The sequence below is a fragment of the Psammomys obesus genome, unplaced genomic scaffold (genome assembly GCF_907164565.1).
Source record: "Psammomys obesus unplaced genomic scaffold, mPsaObe1.curated_primary_1811, whole genome shotgun sequence".
Classification (NCBI taxonomy): Eukaryota; Metazoa; Chordata; class Mammalia; order Rodentia; family Muridae; genus Psammomys; species Psammomys obesus.
This window is the reverse complement of record NW_026596095.1, coordinates 9,121,735-9,143,492: the sequence shown is the minus strand read 5'-3', so window position 1 is coordinate 9,143,492 and position 21,758 is coordinate 9,121,735. Positions and strand designations below refer to the sequence as shown.

Genomic DNA, 21,758 nt, shown 5'->3' with positions numbered 1-21,758 from the left:
CCTTCCTTCCTTCCTTCCTTCCTTCCTTCCTTCCTTCCTTCCTTCCTCCCTCCCTCCCTCCCTCCCTACCTTCCTTTCTCTCTCTCTCTTTCTTTCTTTCTTTCTTTCTTTCTTTCTTTCTTTCTTTCTCTCTTTCTCTCTTTCTTTCTTTCTCTCTTTCTTTCTCTTTCTCTCTTTCTGTCTTTCTTTCTTTCTTTCTTTCTTTCTCTCTTTCTCTCTTTCTTTCTTTCTTTCTTTCTTTCTCTCTCTCTCTCTCTCTTTCTTTCTCTCTCTCTCTTTCCTTCCTTCCTTCCTTCCTTCCTTCCTTCCTTCCTTCCTTCCTTTCTTTCTTTCTTTCTTTCTTTCTTTCTTTCTTTCTTGTATGTCTGTGTGAGGGTGTCAGATCTTGGAGTTACAGACAGTTGTGAGCTGCCATGTGCTTGTTGGGAATTGAACCCAGATCCTTTGGAAGAATAGTCAGTGCTCTTAAACTCTGAGCCATCTCTCTTGTCCCCATATTACATTTCTTTCTTTCTTCCTTTTTTTTCCTTTTCTTTTTCTTTCTTCTTTTTTTTCAGACATGTTTTCTGTAGATCAGGCTGGCTTTGAACTCTGAAATCTACCTGTCTCTGCCTCTCTAGTGCTGGGAATGCAGGTATGCACCACTGCACCCGGCAATGTGTAATAAGTTTTATGACAACTTTTAGGACGCATTCAAGAAATGCACTGAATTTTAATAAAAGTCTACCAGCAACCCTTGTTCCAGGGCCAGAGAGGAGCATCCAAAGCCTTCAGGCAAACCGTCCTTACTGTTGAGTGTATACTCTCAGTGCCTCCTAGTTGAGCATTCCATTTTCTTTAAGTAGCTATTTACTTTTTGCAATTGCTTTATCTCTAGAAAAAGGTCCCACGTAGTCACATCATAACGCGTTTGTTGATGTACAAAGTTTACTTTTATGTATTGTTTGGTTAATAGTAAGCCAAGGCTAAGAGGCCACAGACTAATTTCGTAATGCCCAACACACACACATTGAACTAAAAGGAAGTAAATGAGCAATAAAGTTAATGGGGTCTTACAGAGAAGAATACAATATCAATAATTTTACCAAACACATGAGGCGGGGCGATGAGAGAGGGAGAGAGGGGTAAGAGAATTCATTACAGACGTATGAATTCTGTCAGAAGGAGCCCTGTGGGAGACGGAGTCAAATCATGATATCTTGGTTGGCAGGGGATGAAGTGGGCTTATTGCTAACTCAGGCAGTGACTTGGTTTTCCTCTGCTGAATTGGCTTCAGTATGTGACTTTATTGCTTTAAATTAGGAGCTTGGAAATGTATATTGATTCATTCCCTCTCTTCTGAGGACCTGGCAGAGTGAAACAGTGGGCTACTGGATATGAGCAAATGCCTTAGCACTTTTTGGTCTGAATGTCCTTAAGATTGTTTTTTTCTTTCTTTGAAAGTCTCTCACTATGTAGCTTTGACTGTCCTGGAATTAACTTTGTAGACCAAGCTGGCCTCAAAATCATTGAGATCCTCTGCCTCCTGAGTGCTGGGATTACAGGAGTGTGCTACCATGCCCAGCCCTAAGATTTTTTTTTTTAGGAGCCCAAATAAAGTTCAGCCCAACAACATAGAAAACATACTTCAAGTATGTATGTGTACATGTATGTAGATACTACTATTCTTTCCATTAACTGTTCTTATTTTTGTTTTGTTTTGTTTTTCAGGACAGGGTTTCTCTGTGTAGCCTTGGATGTCCTGGATTTGTTTTGTAGGCCAGCCTGACCTAGAACTCATAGTGATCCACCTGCCTCTGCCTTCCTGAATACTGGGATTCCAGGCCTGTGCCACCACACCCAGCTTCTGCTAGCTGTTCTTTAAAACCAAAGCTCATTTATGTATTTATTTATTTACTTATTTATTTACTTATTTATTTATTTATTTATCTATCTATCTGTCTATTTATCTATTTATTTATTTATTTAAAACAGTTAAAAATGGTTAAAAAAAAACCAGGTTAAAAAGTTATGGAGGCTCTTTGATCTAAGAAAAATGTTAACTTTACCACTAACTTATAATTCCAGTGGTATGGTTTTTCTTTATTTGTTTGTTGTTTTTAAAGATACTTATTTATTTATTGAGGCAGGGTTTCTCTGTTTAGCCCTTGCTGTTCTATAACTTGCTTTGTAGACCAGGCTGGCCTCAAACTCAGGGATCTACCTACCACTTCCTTCCCAGTGCTGGGGTTTAAAGGCATGAGCCACCACTGCCCAGCATATTCATTTAATTTTTAATTGTGTGTATGCATGTATGTCTGTGTATCATTGTGTAGATATGAATCCTGTACCCGTGGAGGCCAGAAGAGAGTGTTGGACAATATGGACCTGAAATTACAGGTAGTTTTAAGTCACCCTACATGGGTGCTGGCAGCTAAGCTCTGGCCCTCTGCAAAAGTCACAAGGACTCTTAAACTGCTGAGCCATCTCTCAGGCCCTGTGGTTCATTTTAATTACTTATTTCTTCTTAAAATTCAGACTTTGTTTTCAATATTGTATTTCACAATACAATCAGTTTTTAACTTTATGATTTATTTTTTATTTGTTACTGCAGGCAGTGTTCTATGATTTTGGCCTTAAATGTTTCTTAGTAATTATCTGACCAACTCTCTCAGTTTATAGATTAGAAAACTCAGTCAAAGAGAAATCAGGTGATTTGTCTATATATAATTAAAATATTGTTAAAAGAATAATTTTAATTGCAGCAATTGAAATTCCCTCTTAGTATTAAACTCCTAAATAAGGTAAGTTTGAATCTTATTGTTAAAATGTTTTTTTATGATCTGGAGATCTCTAAAGTACCACAGTACCTTTTAGGTACTTAAAAAGGGACCTTTAATGTATTTTTGTTTTAAATGACAAATGTATGATATGACACATGGATAATAAATGTGAAGAAACAGGAGGCTAAAATAAAATACTTCTATAAAATACTGACATGAATATGCACTTATTAAAAATTTAAAATATATTGTAGGCTTATTGTTTGACATCAGCTCACAGCCATCCTTTCTCTTAACAGATTGAAGAAATATGGAGGCCAATACCACGCTGGTCATCGGCATTGTTTGTAGCAGCTTTGTCATCTTTCAGGTTCTTTTCCATTTTGTAAGTTACTGGTTTTCAGCAAAAGTATCTCCAGGTTATAGTAGTCTTAGCGTCGAAAAGAAGATTGAATGGAACTCAAGGTAAAGCCATGAAAATGTAATTAATTGACTTAAAAATAGTTTTATGAGATAAAAAAAAAATCCTTCATTTAGACTCTTAAAAAAAGGAATTTTGTTTGATCTTAGGAGTAGAAAAAAAGGCAATATCTCATAAAAGAAAAGTTTAAGAAATTTTACATCAAAAGATGTTAGGGAGGGAATAGGGGTGGCTGAAGAGATGGCTTCATGGTTAAGAGCAGTGACTGCTCTTCCGGAAGATCTGGGTTCAATTCCCACACCCACATCACAGTTTACAACCTCTGTAACTCCAGTCCCATGGGATCTGAGGTCTTCTTCTGGCCTCCACGGGCACTAGGTGTGCATGCAAGCAAGACAGCCATACACAAAATAAAAATGCAAGGGACATTTTTTTTCACTTTGTAGGTAAATTTGGGAACAGTAAGTGTGTTCCAGCTGACTGTAGGAAAGTCTTTTCTTCATTGCTTTTTGAAAAGTTCACAGCAACAAACACATATCCTTTGGTGGTGGTAACGAAAGAAAATATTTCTTGGAGTTGTGACTAGCCCACGTGGGTTAGACACACTCAGTGTGATTGAGCTCCGCAGACCAGAGGGCAGGGTTTTCAGTCCATATCTTATCATGGGTTCTAATTATAATTTAGAGCCTTCCAAATTTATTCTTTTATTTAAAAAATGTGTTGCTTTATTTTATGTAATATGGATGTCTGGCTTGCATGTATGTCTGTGTGCAGCGTGCTGGCCTGGGACCTGTGGAGGCCAGAAGGGGCTGCTGGGTGCCTTGGGACTGGAGTTATAGGTTGTGAGCCTGCATGTGGATGCTGGGAACTGAACTTCTGTCCTCTGGAAGAGTATCCGGTGCTCTTAACCACTGAGCAACCTCTCTGGCTCATATATTATTATCCTAAAAAAACCTCTTCCAACATCTGAAGATGGGATGGTAGGAAAGACCAGTGGGAGAGACATAGATGTTCTGAGTAAATTTTGAACTCTTTTTTGTTTGTTTCCCTTTCAGTTTGGTTGGAATCTGTAAAAGCTTTTGAATCTTGTGTAGCTGCATACCAAAGAAATAGGGAGGGCAAGGGGAGATAGAAGCAGAGATGAAAATGAAATTGGAAACTATTTTGCGTTATTCAGTCTCATCACTGTTCTGTGGCACAGGATATTATAATATGTGAAACTGAGTTCTGCTTTGAAGAGGGAATCTGCCCTCATATCAGATTCATTTAGCTGTTCAAATGGGGTTTTCTCATCTCTCTGTTTCCTGCTTCCTGCTCCAGCTTGTATACTTGAAACTTAAAGAGTACAAAGGGAAGTTGGGCTTTTTTTGCTTTCTGAGATAGGGTTTCTCTCTGTAGCCTTGGCTGTCCTGGGTTCTTTTTAGACCTGCCTGGCCTCGAATTCACAGAGACCTGCCTGCCTCTGCCTCGCCCAGAGCACTGGGATTAAAGGCATGCTCCACCACATTTGGGCTATTTTTCTTTTTTAGGATATACTTATGTCTTAAAACTCAGCTTCCAACCTTGAAACATGCTCCAAACAGCAGACAACTCTTTTTTTTTTTTTTTTTAATTTCAAATCTTTCTTTCCTTTAGGTGTTTCTGTTTAGCTACTATAGGATTTGCATTTTAAAAAAATAAAAATAAAAATCTCAGATGTTTTCTAACAGCAGCTTCTGCAAGTAAAGACTTTTCTTATTGTTGTTGCTTTTTTTTTTTTTTTTTTTTGAGACAGAGTCTCATGTAGCCTAAGACTGACTTGCAATTGTCTATGTACCTAAGACCAGCCTTGAAATCCTGATGTCCCTGCCTCCGCCTCCCCAATGCTGTCACGGCACTCAGCTATAGAAGCGATGACTTTTGGTGCAGACTGATGGATGGTTCATAGTATCTGCTTTTCTATTCAGGATAGTGAGAATTTTGACTAAATGTCATTTCCACCATCCAAGAGCTTATCATACTTTCATTTACCACTTATCACCTCAGTGAAGAATAACACTCAAAACCTGCAAATCAGAAATAGCATATAAAAGTTAGATTTTATTTTTCAAAAGGAAACGTAAAAGTTTTTATCCTCTCTGTATGTTTGTATGTGTGGGTGCACATACCCCATCACACGTGTGTGGAGGGTAGAAGAATCAGTTCTCTCCCTTCACCATGTGCATCCTGGGGACTGAACTCAGGTCCTCCAGGACTCAGGATCAGCAGCAAGCGCTTTTACCTGCTGGCCCATTCGGGGAGGGGGCGGAAAACAAAGGTGTTTTTTTTTTTTTTTTTTTTTTTTAAATATATGGTTACTAACCACTATTCAGGACTTTAGGAGAGGTTGTGTTTTCCTTTCATAGGGTTTTGAATAACTGTAGGGAGCCCTCTGTGTGGTGATTTAGATGCAGTGTTTGAATGCCAGATTGTGGTGGCACATACCTTTTAATCCCAGCAGATGCAGAGGCAGGAATATCCTCCTCCCTCCACCCCTATTCCTCAGAAAAGGGGAGCCTCCTCCTTTACAGCCCACCCCAGCCTGGCAAGGCTGCCCCACCAGCCAGCAGGGAGTGATCAGAAAGCAGGCAACAGAGTCCATGTCAGAGACAGCCCCTGCTCCCCTTGCTAGGGAACCCACATGAAGCCCAAGCTGTCCATCGGCTACATCTGCGTAGGGGAACTAGGTCCAGTCCGTGCATGGTGCTACATTCCTATGCTGCTGTTCTCAAAGGAATGCAGGTGTGCTTGACACAAAAACCCCAGGCTTGTAAAACAGTTCAGTTAGGTTAATTATTCACACTTCCAAATGGCTAAGCTAATTGACAATGGAGTTATTTATCTATCTATCTATCTATCTATCTATCTATCTATCTATCTATCTATCATCTATCTATCTATCTATCTATCTATCTATCTATCTATCTATCTATCTATCTATTGTTTTGGTCAATGGCCAAACTAAAATGAGACTCTCTGTGAATTTAAGACACAGTTGGGAATAGCATGGCTCATCTATTTAAGAGCCTATCTAGATGATCATGTAGACTAACAGTTCAAGGTACAATGAACTTTTCCAACAGAAAACTTAATATTGGTTGATGTAGTTCTTTTGCTTTTAGAAACATTTATCTCACATCAGTAGTTTCTAGTTTATTCCTGCATCCTTCATTTTAATGAAAAGAGACTTCATTATTTGTAAACTTCTAAATTAAGATGTGAAAGCTTTGTAGCTGGCTTAAACATCAACTCGATTGTACGTGGGTGATTGCCCAGTGTCTTAGACAGTCAAGTTGCAGGTGAGTCATCGCATCATGAACTAGATAGGCTCGAAGAATTAATTTCCATCCAAAACTTATTTTATGTTATAAAGGAAAACAACCTGGATTTTGTGAACTTTTAATTCAGTCTTTCTAAAAAGGGTTGTGGGGGCTGTGGCTCTGTTGGAAGAGGGTTTCTCTAGCATGCATAAAACCCTGGTATGATTTGCCTTACCCCACAAATCCAGGCATGGTGGCACATCTGCCGTTCTACCACTGGGAGGTGAAACACAAGTCTCAGAGAGAAGGGGGGGGTATGTTCTTAATGCCATATATCTATATTCCAAGCACTTGAGAAGATCCCTTGAACCTTATAAGTTCAAGCTCGGCTTGAGGGATATGATACAGCAAGACCCCATCTCAAAAATTAAAAACAGACAACCAAATAAAAAAAAACATCAGGTCAGTGGCTCTCAACTTTTCTATCTGGAAGTGTTTTCCTAATAATGATGAAGAATGTCCAAGAGCATCTGCTGTTGCTCCTCACAGATCCATCACAAGTGTGCTGGTACATGGGAATGCACGCCGATAACTGAATCTCTAAGATGGTGCACCGCTGAGTCATGATCCCTTCAGATTGCTTTAGGAATAGAGAGATGGGCCAGAGGCGTATCTCAGTTGTGGAGCACCCGTGTGGCCTAAGTCGGTTCCAGGTCCCCTCACTAGTAGTGAGGGCCATAAACAGGAGCCAGTTAAGGGCAGTAGAGCTGGAAGTCGTTCCTACCCAGAGCAGGAAAACTCATCCTCTGGCCACACTGCTGCGGGATGGAACTTGAGGGGTCGTGGCCTTATCACACTGTGTCTGTTCCAGCAGGACTCTGTTAACAGAGTCGAGTGTGTTTCCACTTTAGAACCTTAACACAGGGAAATGATTTGCCCAGGATTATAGAATTTGTTCATTTGAAAAATGAAGCTCTAGATCCGGGCGTGGTGGTATACACCTTTAATCCCAGGACTCAGGGAAAGAGAGGCAGGCAGATTTCTGTGAATTTGAGTCCAGCATAGTCTACAAAGCAAGTCCAGGGCTACACAGAGAAACCCTGTCTCAAAAAACTAAAAAGAAAAAAACTGAAAGGGAAAGAGAAATCAAGCCATGGCCCTATGATTTCTTTATTACCATTGTCTGTTATTATCATCATCATTATCATCATCATCATTATGTTTCTTGAGACAGGGTCTTACCATATAACTCTGGCTGAGGTAGTACTTGCTATAGAGACCAGACTGGTCTCAAACCCATGTGGCCTCTGCCACATCCCTGGTCTCTAATGATTGATTGGTGCTGGGGATTTGACCTGGAATCTTATGCATGCCAGACAAGTGCTCTGCTTCTGAGCCATGCCCCTGGCCCTTGTACATGACAGGGTTCAGTGACTCTCAGATGGTGCTCTCCTCCTACATTTCACTCTTTCATGTTTAACTTTTAATGCTTCAAGGTGTAAATTTTTCAGGATGGAAAACGTCTTAGAGGAACAAGTTATTTATTGCAAGGAATCTGAGATCTTTGTGTGTGTGCCTTGTTTCATTTCAGGGTAGTGTCTACGTGCCACTCTTTGCTGGTTGGGACTTTTGGCTTATACCTGTTCTTCTTTGATGAGGCTACTATAGCTGATCCACTCTGGTAAGCCATTTCTTTCCCAGCTACTGCTTTTTATTTATGCTTTGATATTAATTTCTAAAATGTACTTTTTATTTTATGTACATTGATGTTTTGCCTGCATATATGTCTGTGAGAGTGTTGGATCCTGGAATTACAGACAGTAGTTAGCTGCCATGTGGATGCTGGGAATTGAACCCTGGTCCTCTGGAAAAGCAGCCAGTGTTCTTAACCGCTGAGCCAACTCTGCAGCCTGATATTAATTATTAATAAAAGCCTCATTTACATTCCTTTAAAACAGAAAACATATCGATTATCTCTGATACATGCCTTATTAAAGTGCTTGTATTCAGTCCTGCTTTGGCCAATTACATTAAAATGGTTTAGATTTGAACACAAATGTTAAGGGCCGTTTTGCTTTCATATTGCAATTGCTGTCGCAAGCAAGAAGAATGTGATTAGTTGAGCAAAACCAAGTTATTTATTACAAATGCTGTTGTGGGTAAAATAGTGTCTTCATTGAGCCAAGACAGTCTGCTCTAGTAGTCACTACCTAAGACTGGTCTTCAAATTTGTGTGTGACCCATTGTTTGCCATCAGAGAATTGAAATGAGACTTTTAGATGGCCATGCAAGAGGAATTAAAATCTACATTTAGAAATATTTGACAATTTAGTACAGGTAATACTCTAAGGTAACCATAGAGATGCATCTTTTTGAAAACATTGAGTATGGCTATAATTGCAGAAATTTTGCAAACTGCTGGAGTAGCATAGGAAGGCCTGGGTCAGCTTCGCGTAAGGGCGTAGGAGTACGGGAAGTATGGATGTGAGATGGGTTTGTGGGATACAGGATAATTTAGCCAGGTGTTTTGACCATCACTGTGGGACTGCATGGGTACCACCCCTGACGTAAGTGTAAAATTATCCCTTCAGGATTATACCAGCTTATACATTTTCATTAGGAAGATTTTTTTTTTTCAAAGTGACTCAGATTTTTTTTTCCAAAATTTAGAATCTTTCATACCTTGGCATATTCTCAGTCTAAACAAAGTGTAGGTTTAATTCCCTCATGTTAATTTCTTAACATGGTTGTAAACAGAACCTTTCTTTTGAGAAGTACATTTTCCAAAATATAAATAAAGAAATAAGTAATTGATGTGGCTCCTTGGCCACATTTTGCCTTGGTAACTTTTATCTAATTGTATATTCTGTGACTTATTCCAGGTCCAATTTTCCTGGATTGCACTTAGAGGCTAAAGTGTGTGAAAAAAAAAAAAAATGCGACTTTGCTTCTGTATTTCTGTTTTAGTTCAGCTAGTGCCAGTTTTTCTGTGTGTTAATTTCGGAGTAATACTACAAATGACAGGAAGGGTGGGGCAAATACGTACCATCCTAGGCTAGTGAGATGCTCGCCAGATTACAGCCTCCCAAGCCTGGGAATCCAAGTTTAACCCCTGGGACCCACAGAAAAGGTGGAAAAAAGATCTCCTGAACGTTGTCCATACATTATGTTGATATGCATATATGACCCTGGTTACAACACCAGGGTCAAATTGTCCTGTTCTGACTGTATTCAAGGGTGATAGGCAAGTCCCTCTAATCCTCAGTAGAGTAATATTGATCAGACTATATTACCCCAAAATCGAATGGGTTATAGATGATTTCCCATTTCAGCATCTAAAATTTCATTTCATTCCTATGTGAACAAATCATATGAAGGCACTTATAAGTCTTTTTGTAAAATTACTTTTTTTGTACTTTTAAAAATCATGTATGTGTATATATGTGTATGTAAAAAATTGTGGCTAGTTGTGCAGTCAGAAGCATTATCTTAGCTAGCACCAGGCTCAGATTGGTTTGTAACAGGGTCCAGAATCAGTAGTGACCCACTCTCCACGAGGGCCAGTGGGTTCTTAGGCATCCTCCAAGTGCATTGGATCTGGTGCATGCAGAAACTCACCAAGTGTTCTGCTCACGGATCTGGAGGCTTCTGGGAGTAGTTATAAGCTCTTCCTAAAATACAGAGTCTGCTCTGGGTCATCATTAGGAGGTCTGTTTTTGACTCTTTAAACCCCGTACGGATTGGTATTAAATGGTTTCTTAGAAGAGTTCAGTTTTTAAATGCCAAGAATCAATGACTAGTCCTTAGGAAGATCCTGGAGGCTGGCTTGGACTTAGAGTAAACATTTTGGGGAGTAGGAGCAGCAGGTCTTCTGAGTGAAACAATTCGTACTGTGTTGGGGTGTGTTGGTACATCCTGTGATCCTAGCAGGGGAACCGGAAGCAAGATATCAGGAATTCAAGTTCAAGGGTGGCCCTAGCAAGTTTGAGGCCAGCCTGGGCCACACGAAGCCTTGCCGCAGTAAACAAGAAGAAAAAGAAAACCACCATATGTTTAGGAAGATAATGTGATGGGTTTTTGTTTTGTTTTGTTTCTGTTTTAAATATGTTTAGGGGTGATCCATCGCTTGTGAAATTGAATATTGCAACTACTTCAGGCTACCTCATTTCTGGTATGTTGTAACATTGTTCATTGCTATTGCTTTTTCAACTACCCATGGAATGATGCAAAGAATATACTCTTTACGATTTTGGATTATTTGAAAAATATAGCCTTAAGGGTCTTTACAGGGGAAAATAAAACCTTCAAAGATGGCAGAGCCTGAAATTTAGTTTTTGGCTTTGCTTTCTAGACCTCGAGAAAGGCCTCAAATAATAGAGGCCTTAACACTTAAAAAAAAAAAAAAAAAAGCAAAACAATGGTTTTTCTCTTTCTCAAAGAGCCTATTACTATAAAGCTAATGAAGCGTAATCCTGTACCCCTCAGTAGCCAGGGCCCTTGAAGAATGTTCCAGTAGTCATGGTTTTTTTGTTTGGGTAAAGTTTGCACATACAAGCTGTCTAGATGTGATCAGTTAAGGTGTAGAATAAGAATCCTATTTTATAATTCTAAAGCTTACCAAATAACTGAAAGAAAATACAAGCCAAAGTAGAATATGACACAGTGATAAAGATGGGATGAATTTAAATAGAGAACTTATGTGTCATGAAGGTGTAAATTGTAACAAAAATAATTATATTGCAGTAAGTCACTCTTTAAGAGGAAGGGATAAGTTTTAGGGAAATGGTTTGATACCCCAGTTTAAAAAAGGAACTCCTTAACATATTGGGGAAAGGCTTGCCCATTTGACAGAAAATGATGTTATAACAAGATCACACAATTCATAGCATGCCCACGTTCCTGGGTTAGTTACTGTCTTTGCAGACTAGTAATTCTCAGGCAGTCTTTTTTATTTGTTCATTTGTTTTTGTTTTTGAAACAGGGTTCTCACACTGACCTCAAACTTGCTATGTAGTCAAGGATAACATTCAACTTTAGATGCCTCTAACTTAAAATTGCTGATATAAACAGGCTTCTCCAGGGAGCTTCTGTGGTGCTGGGCACCAAACCCAGGGCTCCTCCATGCTAGGCAAGCACTCCACAGAGCTACATCCTCAGCAGCTCAGAATCTTGTACAAAATAAAATTATTAAGATTCTCCCAAATAAGACAGCAATCCACAAGACGCTGAGTGCACAAAGTGAGGTTATCTTAGTCTCTATAGAATATGCTACAAAATTGTCATAGCTTATGATCAAGGAACATGCAACCAGAATATACAGAGACATGGGTGTATTTGGAGAAAGGTATCAGGTAATTACTGATATTCTTACATTATTTTTCTTAGTTATAATATTTAGTTTCTCCTTAAAATTTACAGTTTGAATCTTCTTTCAAACTGTTTGTATGTAGTTTTGTGCTAGTAACTTTTGCTTTTAAAAATGAAATCTCTACATTCTAGATGCTCTAATCCAAAAGTGTGAACCCATGTTGGCCATCAGTCTCCCAGGCTACATTTGATGTTCAACTGTTTGCTAGGGAAAGCAGTGGGTTCATATTCTGAGCAGTTTCTGTTTTGTTAAACTACACTGTTCTCTAAGTCCTGATACGTCAACCAAGCGTCTATTGATGAGAAATTGTGCCTTCTCTTTCTTTGTACACTTTCTGAATAGGCATAGTTCTTGGTGGTTTTACTAGTTTTTGTTAATATTTAGCTGTACCTTTGATTTTTTTTTCTGTTGAGCATGTTAGGAAGTGTATGCCTGTTATCCCAGCATTGAAACAGGAGGATAAGGAGTTCCAGGTGAACCTTGGCTACATAGCACATTGGAAGCTAGTTAAGCTACATGAGCTCTTTCTCAAAAAAAAAAAAAAAAAAAAAAAAAAAAAAAAAAATATATATATATATATATATATATATACATATAATAGACATATATATGTGTCTATATATAGACAGGACAGAAAAGTGGGTGGAGTTGGGGATGAATGACAGGATTCTGGTATCAGATCGGACACCCCAGAGTTAACAATGAGGGAAAATACACTCATAAAACCAAGCAACTATTTTCCAGTCTGACATCTCATTTATTTTTCTTGCAGATTTATTGATTATACTTTTGAATTGGAAAGTGATTGGCGACAAGTTTTTTGTCATTCATCATTGCTCAGCACTAGCTGCATTCTTCTTTGTACTGGTGAGTGCCAGCATTCATAGTATCCTAGCCAGTAGACACAGCTGGAAAGAGACACATAAATCTAAGCATATAAGTCTTTTTGTCTGTCTGTTTGGTTTTTTGTTCATTTATTTTGAGACAGGTTCTCTTTGTGTAGCCCTGGCTGTCCTGGAATCAATTTATAGAGCAGGCCGGCCTAGAACTCATAGAGCTCAGCCAGCCTCTGCCTTCTGAGCTGTGATTAAAGGCTTGCGTCACCACGCCCCGTCATTCTGTGAGCCTTAATTCAAAGTGGGCACACTCTTAAGTTAACTTATAATAATTTCACATGTGGTTTTCTACTAGTGTCTGTTTGTCCTAATTTGTTTAGTTTGGTTTTGGTCTTTTGAGATGGGGTCTCCTACAGCATAGGCTAGCTGAGCCTAATCTTGAGCTAACTCCCTCTCCTTTTCCCCTTGCACCAATTGCAAATATATATTAAAAGGAAAAGCAGTGTGTTACATTACAATCTTGTCAAGCTGATTCAGGGGTCATATGCATTTTCTCCCGGGCTTATGGGCTCTTTGTCTTTTAAGTAATCGTAATGATAAATTCACAGAAGATATACAATGTGGTTGAACTTTTTTCTTTTTTTGAGGATTTCACACGTATACTGTCTTGACATCATTTCCATCCCTCCTTCTCCCTCATGCAACTTCTCCCCTAAACTCTTGACTTTCCTGCCTTTACCTCTCACGTGGAGGCAGGACAGGCTTGGGCCACCACTCGTGCCTTAGTGTGTCTCTTTGCATTCATAAACCAAGCCAGGCAAATGACACTAACTACTTGAGTTTCCACTTAAAAAAACAAACAAACAAACAAAAAAACCAGAACAACCCAAACAAACCTAGGACATTGCAGATGTAAATCCTTGTCTTTCTTTATGCACTTGTGATTTAACAGCCTTGGATGTGTGTAGATTTCAGCATTCTGTGGAAAGAATATAAACTGATAAAGTTGACAGGTCCCTTATATGCGTTTATAAGCATAGATATTATGAACTGCTGTTCTGTTTTGGCCTCTGGAATCAACAGCTTGGTAAATGGCTGGTTGTGCGTAGATTGGCAAGTTGAATGCTTAATTATATGAGATGAATACTAGTTTGCCTTTGGACTTTTATGCCTGCTTTTAAAAAATCAAATGCATGCTGTTTTAAAGGAGAAATTAATGGTTGTCTTATTTAGTGAGTTGATGAGTAAGACCCATTTCAGTCTTGTTGTTTTAATGCCTTCCTTTTTTTTTAAATTTTAAAAAGAGCATCTCTATGTAGCTCTGCTGCCCTGGAACTTACTATGTAGACCAGGTTGGTCTTGAACTCAAAGAGTTCTAGCCATCTCTGCCTCCCAAGGGCTGGGATTAAAGACCTTATTATTGAATGATCTACAACCAGAGTTTTAGGGCAGAAATCTTCAGCTCCCACGGCCCCATCAGGTCACATAATAACACTAGTGTAAAAGACCAGTGATGGCAAAAAAGCAGAGAAGGGAGATTTCATCAAGGAGAGGAATGGATGCCCAAGTTCATCTTCAGATTACTGACATGAACTTCAGTTTTAAATAGAGGAAGACTTGGGGCAGGACAGTAGGTATGCATAGGCAATCCTTTCACAGATCTGGTCCTGCCAGCTTGTCCAGTAAGAAGGTATCACTGTCATTGCTGGGAGACAGACCTGGTTCTTTGAGGATGATTTGTCCCACTCAGGGTCATAACCTCCCTCAGAATGTTGTGTATGTGTGTACATGTATGTGTGTATATCCCTGTGGAGGTCAGAGATACTAATGCCTTTGGTTTTTGAGACAAGTATTTCACCGGCTTGGAATAGACTAGGCTGGCTGCCCATTGGGCCCGTGGGTTCAACCTGTCTCTTTGTCTCCCCAGAGCTGGGATTTCAAGTTATGCACCATCGGGCCTGGGTTTTGTATATATGGGTGCTAGGTATTGAATTTAGCTCCTTCTGCTTGCAAAGTAAGCATTTTATTGACCGAACTATCTCCCTAGCCTTAGGCTATATAATGTTTTGAGCATGGTTTTTGTACTTCTCTCTACCACATTCACTAGATTAAATTTTTTTTCCTACCAGGGTAATTTAAATCTTGGGAATTCTGCTTCTGTCTGTACAAAGAGGTAAACAGGCCAAGCTTTTTAAACTGCCACCCAGCTTACTCTCCTGAGAGAGGATGCTGGTCAGCAAGGGGAGCATGACATCATCTCTCACTGTGAGAACATGGATTGATCTGTGCTTTAATACATTAAAATATTTATTATGGAGGTGTTTTGTGTCATATATATCTGTGCACCATGTATGTGCTTGCTGCCCTGGGAGGCCGGAAGGAAGAATTAGATCCCCCAGAGCTAGAGTTGCGGATGGTTGTGATTCACCATTTGGGGGCTGGGAATCAAACCTGGGTCTACTGGATGAGCAGCAGTGCTCTTAACCCCCGAGACATCTCTCCAGCCCCTTAATGCATTTTTAGAAGGACACTCCCCTCCCCCTACTGTGTCATCTCATCCTGATGTCTTTGCTATGCTCCTTTATTTTATTTTATTTTTTCTTATGACTCAATGTGCTTAGTTTTCTTTTTCATGACTCACTGCCTGGCTCTAGGCAAACCACACCTGTGTATAACTAGTTACAGTTCCTTCTGAAAACACGTGAACTTGGAAGTCATTGCATGGACATCATTCTCAGCTCGGCACTGTTGCAGTGTCCTGGCATCTACTTATTACACCCATCTGCTGCAGTTTAGGAAGAAACTTTGCTTTCTAATGGGTCTTCATCAATTCACTTAAAAGTATTGGTTGCAATGTGTCCTAAGGGCCACATTTCTGTGTGGTTTCCTCTGTTCAACACTTTACCTCAGTTTATATATTAGAAATACCCTAGAGCGGTTGTGTATGAAGTCCTATTGGAAGTGAAAGACTTTGTTGTGCCATATTCACCAAAAACTGGTAGTTTTGCGGCAGATTCTAAGGATTAGGAAAATATCGGCTCTTTATTTAGCCTTTATTTAGGGGCTGGAATGCTGTTACCCAGTAATCATTGGGGCCTGAGCTTGATTCCTCAGCCCTTGTGTGAAAAAGTGGACATGGTAGCTCATGCTTGTTATTCTACGCTTGGGAGGGGAGCCAGGTGGATATTCTAGCCAGCTAGTTAGCTAAATAGGCGTGTTCCAGACCAGTGAAAGGACAATGTCTCAAAAAATAAGGGGGACTGGGGCTGGAGAGATGGCTCAGTAGTTAAGAGTACTAGCTGCTGTTCCAGAGGTCCTGAGTTCAATTCTCAGCAACCACATGGTGCCTCACAACAGTCTATAATGGGAACTGATGCCCTCTTCTGGGTGCATGTGAAGACAGATTGCTCATATTCATAAAAATAAATATATATTTTTAATCTTAAAAAAAATAAGGGGAAATTAACTAGAGAAGACATCCAAGCTTGATCTCTAGCCTGCACATGTGTGGACACAGACACCTGCACACACATATGCATGTACACACAAACATATACACATCAAATGTTTTTTTTTTTTTCTCCATGTAGCCTTGGCTGTCTTGGACTAGCTCTGTAGATCAGTCTGGCCTCAAACTCAAGGAGATCTGCCTGCCTCTGCCACCCCTAGTGCTGGATTACAGCATAAATTTTTATCTCTATACAAATGCCATGTATTAAATGCCTCTCACTAATTTATGATTAATGGAGTTAGGAAGCAAAATTCTTAGCTTAAAAAGATTTTGTTCTTGGAAACAGGGTTTCACTAAGTAACTCTGAGTGTCCTGAAATATGCTATATAGACCAGCCCAGCCTCGAACTCTCAGAGACCCAACTGTCTCTGCCTCCCTTCCTAAGTACTGGGATTAAAGGCCTTGTGTCTCGCCCAGCTAAAAAGATTTTAATAGTGTACTTAACTATAGTCAACACATACAAATACTGTATCCCCACCACCCTCATTTTTCCCCATAGGACAGCCTAAAGAAAAAGTGTAGGAGCTGAGGAGGTGGTTCACTGGTTAACGAGCCTGCTCTGTGAGCTTGAGGACTGAGTTCGGACCCCAGAACACAAATGCTGGGGCATGCAGTGCCTCCCCCCTCCATGAATGCCAGCCTTAGCAAGATGAGAGAAGGGGTTCCCAGAGAAAGACTAGGTATACCACCAGCTGTTGGGCTCTATTGAGGGACCCTGCCTCAATGAATACAGGGGATGGAGGAGAGCAATGGAGGGTGATTTCCATCAGCTTAAGGCCTCCACACACACATGTCCTGTGTGTAAACATGCGTGCTCACATGAGCACTGCATATACACATGGAAATGGTAGGAAAGGAAAAAATTAGGTAGTTACCATAGTAGTTATGTTTCTAAATGTTAGGCATTTGTTCAGCATTTACTGCTTGGTATAGAATGTTTGATGTGAGCATTCTCATAAGTTGCAGGCATAGCTGAGTTTCTGTTTGTCTTTTCCTCAGCTTTAGGTTAGGAAATGGACTTAAAGTGCTAAGAAAAGGAAAAAGTAAGCAAAGGACAGGGAAGGCAGGGCCTTTGCCTGCTGTTTCACAGTCCTCTGAGAACAAGGGATTTGGAATAACTTCAGCAAAGCAGTCTTTTTATCTTAAGCTTGTTGTTGTTTTTAATCCTATTTTTCTTTCAATACGGATATAAATAAGGAAAGAGAGCAGCTGATGGATTGTGCCGTCACACGGTCACATGCCGGTTCAAATGGAAATCGTGACCAGATGAAGGGTAGCTCCCTTTGTATCCGGAGCACCAAGCTTGGAGTGTTGAACCTGCGCAGCTCCTACTGGTAGTACCTACCGCTGCAGCTTGGAGCAGAGGGTGTCAGGACCCCAGCTCTCAACGTTTTAGCTCTGAATTGCTCCTCAGCACCTGGAGATAGTTTTGTGGGTCTCCCAGGAGCCCTACTTGCAGTGTCTCCCCTTCACGCACCTTCTGTGTTCTCCTCTGAGCTCCACTGCCCCTCAGGTTCTCAGCACCCACAATCCTTGGTAGCCTCACATCTCCATCTTTGCTCTCGGGTCTGTCTCTCTTCCTCCCATCCTCCTTCTCTCCCTCTTTTCAGTTTCTTCCCTTTTTTTTTCTTCTTTTGACTGGTTCTCTATTGTAGCCCTGTCTGTCTGTTTTGGAACTCGTACGTAGACCAGGCTGGTCTTAAACTCACAGAAATCTGTCTTAAATGATTTCTTAAATCTTCAGTTCTACAGCAGCTGCTGGGTGGGCCTGGAGTTTGTCAGCCTTGATAGTCACCCACTGCCCATGCGAGTAGCCTAGCCTACCCTCCCTTACACCACAAGTGGACAGTTCTACCGTAGTGGACGATGCCTCTCGGCATCTCTGCTGCGTCACAGAGGCTGTGTACAAAGGGAAGAAAGAGCTGGACTGCCAGCTGATGAGAGAGCTGATGAAGCAGCCAGGAATGGATAAACACGAGGTGCCATGGATGTTGGAGGTACCTCCCTACCAGGTTGACATCTGATCCAGGAAGACTAGAATATCTGTGTTTAAGGCTATCCTGTTGCGGGCAGAATCATTTAAGGATCATCTGAAGCTGACTTTGGCAAAGTAAAACTTCCTACTTTGGCAGGGTAGTTTGGGTGGTTCCCTAACTCCTGTGTCTTCTAGTCTGGAGTCTTGTGAAGGCATTGGTGGTTGGATGAGAGTCTGCTGCATATGTAAGAGTCGTTAAACTATTGATTGCCCAGATGACACTCTGGGAACCCCTGAAAAAGTGCTTGCTTGATTGACAAGCTTCAAACATGGTAGATGGAAGTTTTCATTGTCACCTTTTAATACTCAACCTGTCCAAGGGTTCCAGCAATGTCATTCACAGTCTTGGCCAACTCTGGAACTGTGAAGGTGATAGCAGTATCTCCCAGTCCAGGTTTCTTCTCTTCCCATCCTGGTAAAGTTGCTCAGTTTCCACTCTGGGCAGTTGCTGTTCTGGCCTGCCATGAGGGATGGACCTGACAGCTGTCAGTCAAGCTACCGAACCACCTTCCTTGATAGCTCCAGTCATTTAAAATGAAAGATTTTGCAGGCAGTCAACAGTTTTCTTCAGTGAGCTTAAAAAATAATACTTAACTTTTAGACATTAAATAACTTCAGTCTGGGTCTCTGAGCCACCTCTGGGCTTGGTATATGGTGATTAAAAAAAAAAAAAAGCCGTTAGCCAAGAAGATCAGCCTGCGCCATCCTGGTCAATATTCTACTCTTAAATTAGATTTTTCTAAGAGCAAGCTTATCGTGACCTTTCTTATTAGATGCCTAGAATAATCAGGTCCTCAGAGAGGAAATAGGTTCTAAGTTGCCAAGAACTGGGCAGAAAGGATAATAGGGGCTCATTATTTCATGGGACAGAGTTTTAGCCGAGAATTTGAAAAAGTTCTGGGAGTGTTACAGTGATGGTTGCGTGAACGTCCTTAACATCACTGATACCATGTCGTGTATATTTTATAACAATAAATTAAGAAAAGAAATCTTATTTATGCAAATCTGGGAAGAAAAACTATTGTGTTGGACAATGTATGATATTCTTAAAATAAAGCTACATACTAGAATGGTAAGCCTAAATGAATAGAGCTTAAATTTGCATTTAGATTTGATAACTTGTGGAAGAAAGAAGCCCAGGAGTAGTAGTTGGCCACACTTTACCTCCATCAAGAGTATATCACATCTGAAATGAAAACAGTTTTCAAATTTAGGTTCCACCAGGAAAGACACAGTGTCTAATTGTTAAAAGTTCTCATTTGCCTGATTGGAGTACACCCAACGTGGCCCCTATCTGGAGTCCCTAATTGTGCATGTGTTCATGTCGAGAAATACTCAGGAGAGCAGTCAGTTGACCGTAGAGGCAAGATTAGATTAGGTACCAATTTGTATTGTGAGTGATAATTGAAGGGCCCAGAGATCAGAGCCTGGAAGGGAGAAGTGGTTACAGGGCACCTAGCTTTGAATTGTCCCTAGCAATGTCTAAGGGGCTATAAAGTAGAAGAGGGAGGAAATTCACTCTAACTTGACTGTTCACATTAATTATAGTTGCAATTCAGACATTGTAACCATAATTAATATGAACAGTCAAGTTAGAGTATTCTGAACTAAGAGGTGTGTGTGTGGTGTGTGTGTGTGTGTGTGTGTGTGTGTTGTGTAGAGCGGTGGTTCTATGGGATGAGGGTGTGTATCAGAGCCTGTGGTTTCTACTAGAGAACTATTGGGAAAAAAAAAAAAAAAAAAAAAAAAAAAAAAAAAAAACCAGCCAGGCATGGTGGTGCATTCCTGTAATTCCAGCACCCAAATGCTCAGGCCAGAAAATAGCAAGTTTGAGGCCAGCATATGCTATGGGACAAACAGATCCTTTCTCAGTAATTCAGTAAATAAGTAAGTAACCAGTAATAAGTCAGTGATACCACAGTAACTTAGGGAATGAAAAGGGATAGTTTCTTTTTCCTCTAAACATAGTAGTGGCTGCACTTGGTGTATATTATCACAGTTGATGTATATTGTACATATATACCTTTCCAGATTTTCTGAGAGCTTTTCAGACATGTAGGACTAAATTTGGTCTTAAAAATACTCACGTTGGGTTGGGTATGGGGGCCTGTGTTCTAAAATTCCAGCACAGAACTCTGGAAGCAGAGGCAGGCAGACTTCTGTGAGTTTCAGACCAGCTAGGGCTACACCGTGAGATCTTGTCTCAGCAAAAGTTTATATTTAGATTGGCAGAAAAAGTAGAGAAGGTTTCGTAGGTCAGAAGACATTACGGAGAGAGTCCCTGGGAAAAGACATCCCCTCTTCTCGGGAGATATTCAGGACTTGGGCTGGCAGGAAATACAGTCTGTGGAATCATGGTGGGGTTGGCAGGAAATGGGGTTTGTGAGGACATGGTAGTTGGTGCATATTTGGGTAGACATAGCCACCTCGGGGATGGGGTGGAAATTCTAGCTAACGTGCTCTGTATTTTTACAGTTCACAAAATGGTTATACAATCTGTAGCCAGAGAACTTGATAGAGCTGGCATGCTGGTGATGTTATGCAAGAAAGAAATCAGAAGGCTTGACATAGTAGTGCATGCCTGTAATCCCAGTACTTGGGAGGCAGAGGCAGGCAGAGGCCAGCCTGGTCTACAGAGTGAGTTCCAGGAGAGCCAGGACTACACAGAGAAACAGAGATGTTGGGAGGGCAGTCAGAGTGGGGAGGATATTCGCAGGTGAGAGAACCTGTCTCAGACAGTCATGTGGAGAGCGGCAATGGAAGACAGGTGACATTGCCCTCTGCCCTACTCAAGCACATGCACAGGTGAGTGCATCTGGACACATGAGACTCGTGTGCATAGGACACATAAACATTAAAGAAAGAGGGGCCACTGAGCTGGCTCAGCAGGCAAAGGCACTTGCTGGGCAAGCCTGAGACCTGAATTCCATCTCCAGACCCTACAGGAGGATGGAAGGAGTGGTTTAACACAGTTGTCCTCTGCCTTCCATAGAGACACTGTGCCACCTGCACCCCTCCACAGCGATCTGTCACACACAATAATAATGTTTGTTCCCAGGTCCCTTGCTGCTCTAGGGACCATAATTAAGAGCCGCTGTACTCCAAATAAAAGAGTGAAGATTTTCTTGGGGATGAGAGAATTTAGAAGGCCTCACATTTTCTTAAAGTGTAGAGAATTTGCACTTTGGGTGAATATGGTTAGAGAAAGACATTTCCAAGGTACTATTTTTACCCGCAACTTGATATTTAAAGGACATCATAAAGTTGTGTTGGCTCTCATACTCATTTGGTTCCTTGGTTCTTGGCCACATTTTTTCTATGACGCTGTAGGAGTTAGAAGTGGGCAACAGCAGTTTTCAACGTAGTGATTTCCTGAGCATACTTTTGAGCTCACCATTAACCAGAGAGAAAAATTTTAAACTGTAATTAAGACTAAAGTTGCTGCTGTTTTATTATTTCATTGTTTTTATGACTTTCGGATATCTATTTTAAAATTCTTTTTATTATTATTATTATTATTATTATTATTATTATTATTATTATTATT

At 40.5% G+C, this 21,758-nt stretch overlaps 1 protein-coding gene across 2 annotated transcripts in view; it reads left to right on the top strand.

Moving 5' to 3' along the window:
* Tlcd4 (TLC domain containing 4) overlaps window positions 1-21,758 on the top strand; it is a 61,720-nt gene that overhangs the window by 23,807 nt on the left and 16,155 nt on the right. For both annotated transcript variants that reach the window (XM_055628134.1, XM_055628133.1), the window contains exons 2-5: window positions 3,062-3,227; window positions 8,053-8,142; window positions 10,574-10,632; window positions 12,602-12,696. In XM_055628134.1, the coding sequence (XP_055484109.1) occupies window positions 3,073-3,227; window positions 8,053-8,142; window positions 10,574-10,632; window positions 12,602-12,696 (399 nt within the window). In that variant the 5' untranslated portion in view covers window positions 3,062-3,072. The remainder of the gene's footprint in view (window positions 1-3,061; window positions 3,228-8,052; window positions 8,143-10,573; window positions 10,633-12,601; window positions 12,697-21,758) is intronic.